The sequence below is a fragment of the Poecilia mexicana genome, unplaced genomic scaffold (genome assembly GCF_051168715.1).
Source record: "Poecilia mexicana isolate PSO_F unplaced genomic scaffold, ASM5116871v1 scaffold_19, whole genome shotgun sequence".
Taxonomy (NCBI): Eukaryota; Metazoa; Chordata; class Actinopteri; order Cyprinodontiformes; family Poeciliidae; genus Poecilia; species Poecilia mexicana.
The window spans coordinates 4,500,403-4,509,616 of NW_028263388.1; the positions used below are offsets into that span (position 1 = coordinate 4,500,403).

General features: G+C 38.0%; 1 protein-coding gene across 1 annotated transcript; it reads right to left on the bottom strand.

Annotated features, from left to right (window-relative positions):
* Nucleotides 1-2,176: 2,176 nt before the first annotated feature.
* On the bottom strand, nucleotides 2,177-7,719 carry LOC106925837 (ras-related C3 botulinum toxin substrate 1-like). Its single transcript, XM_015000363.2, has 6 exons — nucleotides 7,534-7,719; nucleotides 5,887-5,958; nucleotides 5,579-5,696; nucleotides 5,447-5,509; nucleotides 4,131-4,290; nucleotides 2,177-2,817 (listed from the first exon to the last, which is right to left on the bottom strand). The coding sequence occupies exons 1-6, from the start codon at nucleotides 7,569-7,571 to the stop codon at nucleotides 2,681-2,683; spliced, it is 588 nt and encodes a 195-aa protein (XP_014855849.1). The 5' UTR covers nucleotides 7,572-7,719; the 3' UTR covers nucleotides 2,177-2,680.
* Nucleotides 7,720-9,214: the final 1,495 nt, after the last annotated feature.

Here is a 9,214-nt window from a genome sequence, read left to right on the forward strand (position 1 = left end):
TCACTTCACCAACCCACAAATCATGACATGTTCATCATCTCGAAAGAAATTCTGAATTGTCAAATTGCCTGATAAAAAATTCTGATAATGTTAGACACCAGAATGTAGATGCAGCTGTGTAAAACTATCACTCAGGATAATTAAGATGCAGTTGTGCTTCGTGAAAAAGCATTTTTAGGTATCTAAAATGTAACTCAGACGAGACCGAAAGCAAGACAGACCAAGCAGGTTTTATGCTTAAACGGCCTGCCATACACGACTCCAGAGGGCGGTGGCTCATTCATGTTGCATTACTAATAAAGATGCGGTTTGGAGACACCACGCAAAATACGACAGGTCAAATTAGATGGCTCTTATCTGACAGGCGTGGTTCGGCCTTACCTGTCTGCCTGTCTGATTCACAGAGGAACGAGCTCCGATGGTGCGAACTGTGAAAGATTTTATTTTAATGAATGAGTTCAGATGAAAAAAACAGTGATAAATTATATTGTGAAATTAATACCAAAAAAATCTAGTTCTTATTAAAAGCTATAGAATGTATCATAACTGAAAGTCTTCCTTTTATCTAAAACTGAAAGAAACGTTTTTCAAGGCTTGTGGTTCTTTTGTGTGAGAGTTTTTGCGCAGTAGCCAACAGGAAGGTTTCAACCACTACAGTCAAACTACAGTTACAGATTTGGTCTACGAAACAGGATCAATTTGTTTCTCAGAACAGAATTTATTACCATTTGTACAGATTTAGTAGAAGCACATTGGAATTCTTGTGTTTCTCCAACTCAAGAATAGTAAAGGTTTTTTATTTTTTAAAGATAGGACATAAATATAAGATAAAACAGACACATAAAAACCTATTGAATGATCTTTATAACAGATTTAAACGAGCAAGGAGAATTTCTGAAGAAGTCTCAGACTGAAGATTTATTCAGCATCAGTAATATGATTACATGCCCATCAAAATTACATGAAAAATACGACAGAAAGCTAACAATTTATGTGATCAAAAAGGATTTAGTGCACATTACGCTATGGCTTCTTTTCAAAAGATTCCAATAAAAAACATGGGGGAAAAAAAAAATATTGCAAAAAAATTCCACAAACCACTGTTAGAGATAGGAACCTTTATGAACAAGAAAATGAACAGTTATTGAACATTAAGTTAACATTTATGTAAAGTTTAATGGTCCTTCAGGAGAATCAAAAAAGGCATTTTGTAGCCTAAATTTGAACACTGACTAGACGTCTCCCCTCTTCAACGGATGAAGGAAGAGAAAAGGAAACATTTAAAGTTTCAGAGCCACCTTAGTCAATTTCACTGGCACCAGGAAAACACAGTAGAAAAAGAAGAAGGCCTTAATGTGGTCTGGATCTTGTGTCAATGAACCAGACTGCCACTAAACCTGTAGTTCTGATGCGCATCTCCTGGGTTGCTTACTGGGAAATTCCCAGCACAGCAGCTGGACAAACAGGGATAAAAGATACTTGTGTGCAGCAGGGAGGGACTGGTTTCCTCTGGTTCATGCTTTGGATGTTTGGACAGAATCCTGTCTCGGTTTTGTCACTGACTGACAAACGGGGAAGAAATGCTCTGTAGCTGTTTCCATGGACTGTGTAGCTGCACAATTTACACTTATTAATTCATTTAAGTTTATTTGATAGGGACAGACACACATCAACATAGACAAACTGAACAGAACAGCAGTCCCATGTTTGTGTCATAGTGCTTATAGCAACAGCTATCAAACCACATATCAAAAATAAATTTGGTTGATTGAAACATGCCAATTTTGAAAAAACTCTCATTCGATAAAGATTTTTGGCACTAGGATGACATTTTTGCAAGACAGCAAACAAGCTTTTCAGGTGCGACAAACAGCAAAGTGTACAGTGCCAACAAAAACATTCATCACTAACAGATTTCCTGAGCTCACAGAGCAAAGGATTTTTGCTAAGTTGACTCTGAGCCAAGAGCTTCTGGGTATAGAGGTCATCACAGGGGATTTATCAGCCAATCAGAACCAGCCGGAGGAAACATGGAGCCAATAAGAAAAAAGAAACATTTTATTTATGGGTGTTTGACTCATTCAGAGATGGGGAATGCAGACAAGCTCTTTGTCACATGAAAGGCTTCAAAACATGAAACCATTCGACTGAATAAAAACACAGGCTCACCTCAGAGTTTAAAGCATTAATCACTATTTTAATTTACAACCAAACATGGATAATTTATCAGAAAACAAAATGATATAATCCTTCATATTTAGATAGTATGACAGATATTCAGACAATACTAAGAGAAGAGATCACTTCAGGTTCATAAAAACATTATTACATTAAAGTTTCACAAGACCGCTAATAGTATCCACGGATATTCAAGGGCCTTATTGGGTGGAGGTAGTTAGTGAAGGTGAAAGGTCACATTTGGAGTCTCCTATGCTCTACACACCAACCTGTTTATGAGATTTGCTCATAGCCCACAAACCCTGCAAACCCTTCCTAAGTCTTCTGAGAAAGGTCAGAGGGTGGAACCTAGAGCTAAAGCTACAGTAGCGATTGGGTTTTAAGAAGATTATTGGTTGTTGCTTGTGTGTCTGTAATTGATCACTTTGTATTGAATCTGACTGTCTGAGAAATGCTGGTTGATTGACAGTATATTCTTGTAACAGCAGCTCTGTGGATCTCACTATATCACGGTGCACTTCTTCTTGACCTTCTGTTTGGGAGCGGTCACAGGACACATCACCACCCTGACGGCTTCATCAAACACGGTCTTGAGGCCACGCTGCGTCAGAGCTGAGCACTCCAGGTATTTCACCGCACCTGGTTTGAGGCAAGAACAAGGAAAACATGTCCATTGTATTTCCAGAATGCTTTATCCTTCTGTGTTAAATCAAGTTTTCAAATGACATGTGGATCTCAGTAAGTTTGAATATCATCACCTAAGAGTTGATCTACTTCAGTAACTCAACTTAAAAAATGAAAGTCTTTGTACATCACTCTCTCGCCCTAACACAAACACAAACTGAGTTTCTATTAACCATCAAATTACTCAAGCTGAAGTTACAAAAACACATTTGCTTAATGGAAACACACCGATTTCTAAAAAAAATGTTGTTTTGGTTCTAGAATGAGGTGACTTTTTTTCAGCTGTATACAAACAGATGTATTTCACAAAACTGCAATAGAAACACTTTTTTTGCATCACACAAGTCACATGATCAGCAGCTGGATGTTACTACTAGCAAAGATGACAAAGAAGATGACAGGAAGTGGTAGCAAGATGATGTTTTGTTGTCTGTTTTCCCATCGTTCAGCTGACTCCACCAGAGCTCCCACAGCATCAGTAAGTTTGAACACAACTCTTATAGAGCTGTAAAATCTGTAAAATGGCTGATGATGCCTGAATAAGATGCCGACATCTCCTCTGATTGGCTGATAGATAATGATGGCTGAATTATAAATATATCTCATGTAACAATTTCAATCCATCCCTGCCACGATTTGTAATGACTTATTGTGTGAACAAGCTTATTCATGTGTGATTTTAATTTCATTTCTTATTTAACGGAAACATTACAATTGTGAAACTATCTTTTCTTCAACATTAGCAGAATATAGACAAATATTTGCGCAGATTTTTAGTGGAAATGCAGCTGCTGTGTGGTGGAGTCCACCCCAGGCCACACCTTCAAACTCTTAAATTTGCTTCACGATTTTCTTAATTCTGCAGGAATTCCTGTTGCTTATCTATTTTTGCCTGTTACATTTTAAACTTTCTATTAATACGGTTGGACACAGAATTATTCTGAGGTGTTAGGTCACACGTCTTCCTCATGAATGCACAGGTCATAGCATAACATTGTATTTGTCTTATATAGCATTAACATTTTCTGAGAAACTACATTTTGGTTTTTGGATTTTTATTACGTATGACTAAAAAACATCTGAATAGTTCTGAGTAATAATCACCAAAATGAATTGAAATAAGTACATAATTTATACTGCAGTGAAAGTTGAATCTATGCACACTTCTTGCCACACTCAAACTAGCTAGTTTTTTTTTTTTTTAAAGTCACTCTAAGCTCATGTTATATTGAACATGTGTTGGTGCATGTGTGGACTGGATGACAGACCTATTTCCTTGGTCAAGGCCAAACCCTGGGGGAAGGTGATGGGACAGAGGTCCTTCTCCTTCAGCTTTTCAATCATGTCCTTGTCGTCCCTCAGATCGGACTTGGTGCCCACCAGGATCATGGGGGTGTTGGGGCAGTGGTGCTTCAGCTCCACACTCCACTGCAGGAACAGCCAGCAGGATGTTAGCAGACCAACTGACACGACAGCAGCAGAATCTGTTTCCTTTCGTTCTTTAGCAATGTCTTATTAATATAGAACATTTCAGCAGCAAGGATCAAAGTGCTTCACATGATGAAAACATAAGACCATAACTAAATGTACCAACACCAAATACACATCAAATATATGAATGAATCAATGTTCTGGTAATTATTTATTGAAGAAACTAAGCTGGTGGGTTTTGAGCCTTGATTTAAAGGAAGTCAGTGTTTCAGTGTTTTGAAGATTTCTGGTAGTTTATTCCAGATTTATGGTGCATAGAAGCTGAATGCTGTTTGTCCATGTTTGGTTCTGCTTATGGAATGCAGAGTAAACTAGAACCAGGAGTGGGGGTATACTGACTGCTGTTTTCTGACTGATCGCCGATTACTGCTCTTTAAGAACACTGACCTGCTAATTCTAATTTTGGTAGATCAGTTTTTGGTCTGAAATGAAAGAAAATAAGTCGGTGAGTTGGTGACAGTGCGTGATTATTGTTAAACATACGGGCATGACCTGGTGGGTCAATCAGTCAAACCTTTCTGACAGACGAGCAGAAGAGGACAGTGGCTGAGTTTTAGACCATTGCTCAGGAAGAAAAGATCGATGGACAATATCAGCTTCACACGTAAGTACTGGCCAATTACAGATCTCCAAAAATTAAGGAAAAGACCTGAATGCTCTCGAAGGTTGATGTATGGATCAATACTAACCTATCAATACCTGAGCTTTATGCTTTAAAACTGTTTCTCAAATCAAAAAATTGATACTTTTGTTACGTCAGTGGTTTTAGGTAAAAGTATGCCATTAACGTATGGCATACGTTTCACAGTGGAAAGAAACTACACTGTTGAGATTTTGTTGTTTGTAAAACCAGTGTGCTTACCATGTCTATATTCAAAACATATATGATTCATTGCATTTACTGCATTTACTGCATTTGCAAATTCCATGAAAACCTCTGATATGTCAAAATGTCACATTATATGAATTTCTATTATATGTAGAACTTCATTTATTCATTTAGGTAATTTCTGTAGGAACATATAGGAATGCAAATATAAAAGTAAATACATAATCAGCTCTGGCGTAACCAGGTGACGTTGCAGGGTCTTACCTTGGTACGGACGTTTTCATAAGAAGCTGGACTGACCACTGAAAAGCAGACCAGGAACACATCCTAAGAAGGGAAATAAAGAATAAACATAGTTGTTTGTCTGTACTCTCTTGCAGACGTATGTAAACCCACCGTCTGAGGGTAGGACAGAGGTCTGAGTCTGTCGTAGTCCTCCTGTCCTGCTGTGTCCCACAGACCCAGGGACACTGGTTTCCCATCCAGTAGCATACTGGCAGAATAATTATCAAATCTGAAGGGGAAGAGTTTTCAAAAATAAACCAACTTATCTTGGATGTGACATTTCACCAAGTAAAATACAAAAACAATAAAGATATTAAAGACATTAAAACATTGTCTTTAATAACCCAGACTCTACATTACAGTTGAACATGACCACATCTGGTCACTAGTTGGCACTGTTTGTTCTGTGTGGTACTTACACTGTGGGGATGTATTCTCCTGGGAAGGCATTGGTGGTGTAGCTGATGAGCAGACATGTTTTACCCACAGCCCTAAGGAGGCAGAGAAAAGACAAGAAGACCAACTGTTCAATATGAAGCATACATTTAGATAATACAGACAAGAGTAACACTAGCCTAGTAAAAACCAGCATCTTGTGCTGCACTTCTCTTTATTCGAAGCGTTTGGGTTGTTGAGAAACGATTGCTAAAACTACAGACAATTGTAAAACAGCACAGAAAACCAATATCATTGTTCACAACTTCTCCTTTTGTTCGGTGGTTGGTCCGAGTCAAGAGGAGAGAGCCCAGACTGTGCTGGAAGTGGTACCTAAGAGATAAGATCATCATCAAGATAGGAAAACATGGCCTCCGTCTTATGCTAGCGCTATGTGATAAAGAAACATACTGTTGCTATGTCCAAAGTTTTACACGCTAAGCCAAAGGAAATGGCCTGGAAGTCCCAAAGTCAGAGTGGGAAACAATCCAAAGTAAGGTTGAGAATGAACCGGGTCAAGACTCTGTGGGACATTCAGGCCCAGAAAAGTCAGCGGTACCAAATCTCAAAACTGTACCAAAGGATCAAAGAGGAAATAACTGTCGAAAGTCAAGACCATGACTTTCGCTTTTTCAAGGAGGAACATCTGAGATCTGAGTCAAGAAGAGCAGAGTCCCAGAAAACGCTAAGATGTTGGAGAACATTTAATCTCCTAAACCTCAGTAGGTTTAGGAGATTGAATGTTGTTTAGGTTTATGTTCTTAATAAAGAGGGGATTACATTTTTATTTGAGTTGGTTTGGCCACAAATGTAAAATATACTTCCTCACAAGAAGCATGAAAATAACTTGATTATTGTTGTACACTTTCACTATCGTTTGCTGTAGGGAACAGTGACAGTAACTGGTGCAGCACAGAGCCGACTGGAGCTTATGTCTGCCTACTTCCTGTCCGAGTCCCGTCATTAAAGGCCACTAGTCCCAAACAATAAGAGTAAGAAAAAGTGAAGGTATTTAAAATCTTTCTTTTGAAGTTGAATATTTTTCTTATAAATAAAGATGTACAGTCGTCACTGAAAAGAGGCAACATGTTGGCTGTGCTGCAGACGTTGCTGCAGCTGATGTTGTTAACCTAACCTGATAAAAATATTTAAAGTATGTTTGTAAAGAGCTCCAGGTAATGGTGTCTATTAATGTTCAGCCTGGCTCCTCCAGCAAGTGAACAAACCTGTTCCACCATGACTGTACGACATGAGGATAAACTAGTTTGGACTGGCGGAACCTTTTTCATGAGCGCTATTTTGTGACCCAGAAAACAATTTAATCAGCCTTTTCTTTCTCTGTCTGGCTCTTTTATATCAGAAAATATCAGAAATGACACTTTAATATCTAATAAAGAGAGAAAATACAACATTTTACACTAATGTGAGCTACTTTGTAATTATTTGATATGAGAACCATTTCTTTGCCTTTAACTGGTTTTGCTTTACACACAAATTAGCTTGAATTTTACAGTAAATATTAGAGAGGGGGAAAAAGCTGCTTCTGTTGGTTATGTTTGTTTTTTTTTTTGTTAAAATACATCATGAGAAGGGAAATACAGGTGAGAAGGGAAAACTGAAAAGTCACTTACCCATCCCCCACCACCACACACTTAATGGAATTTTGCATCAGACACAGCAAGCAGGCCGCCTGGACAAAAGGAGGATGAGCAGGAATCTGTTGTCCTAAACACGAAGCGACCGGAGGAAAAGCGTCTGGAGAGACTCATCCATGCTCTGCTTCAGGAGGAGAGACTGCAGCACCAATTATTGGACTTCCTCTACTGTACCAGGAACAACACCCTGATTAATCTCTGGAATCTTGCTCAGGTGTTGTCTTTTGGAAAGAATTTCATTCATGCAGATCTCTGTACAGTTCGCAGAACAAAGCAAAATGTCTGACAAGCATTGAACTGTGATGCTCATCAAAGGGGCAGTGTTGTGTAAACTCAACGTTTTTGAGCTTTACAAGATGTCATAATTCCTTCATCAAAAACACACCTGGAGTGTTGCCTTGATTGGTTCATAAATATTTGAGAAATCCTTTAATCTCCATGGCAACCCTTCAGCTGTGCCTGGGAGAACCTAGCTCCGCCTTTTTAGGACGAAGCTCCGCCTCTGAGCTGCAGTTTTTTTTTAACTTCAGAGCTTCTGCCTCACAGATCAGCTGTGACCTACAACTCCCTCACTCAGCTCCTTTAGACTAGCCAACAAAATTAGCAAACACCCGGTGGAACTGCTATATGTGCTGAGCTCATTGTACGAGCTACTTCTTAGTACAATGCTGGTAAAAACATAGTTAAAGGGTTAACAGAGGAGCCATGTTGTGATGACTTGCTGAAGACGGATTTTCAGAAAGAGCAGGAGCCCAATTCAAAGGTTCTAAATTATAGAGTCAAATTTCTTTTAAGTCATGTTTGACTTAACATTTGAAGGTTGCATACTTTCTTAATTGTAAGAATACAGCCCTTTTAAGAATGCGCTTTGATGAAGTCTAGTCTCCAGCAGGACTGCCTCCATTCGTAAAGATAAAACAGACCTAAAATAAACAAAACTTTGATAATATTCTGTATTTGTTATGTACAAGTTCAGAATAACATCGAAACATGTTTGTTGATTCAAGCATGAATAAAGCCTTCAAAGACCTAAGCTACAATGGTGTGAAAAAGTGTTTCTTCCCTTCCTGATTTCCTGTTTTTGCATGTTTGTCACACTTCTGGTCCTATGGATAAAGCACAGAATTTGAATAAAATATATACAAAATATAATTTTTTTCAAATATCTGACTAAACTAACCTGGGTCATATGAGCACAACAATGTATATTTTCCTGATGTTTGCTGAATATTTTTTTATTTTAAACATTGTAGTAGGTGGCTGGTGCCTGTAAAATCCCTTGTCCAGGAGCAGAATTCAATACATTATAATAGTTTAAAACAATTAAAAGAATACTAAGATAATATATTATGACAATTAAGTATAAGTAGTCATATAAATAATTATAAAAGTATCAATAAATTGAATTAAAAATCATTTTTATATATTTTCCAACTCCATTGAAATTTGTCCCTAGTTTTTGTCAACACCGTCAGACATGAAAAGAATCTAAAAAAAATCAGGCATTATTGGGGGGCAACAGAACTTCTAAGGACCCCATGACCACTTCCTTTCTCTTCCTTTGCTAGAAGGGCTAGTTAGCTCTGGTTAGCTTATGTTATTCTTTAGTTTTTTCTTCTGTTTTATTCCTAAGTTGCTTGTCACAACCATGATGTGT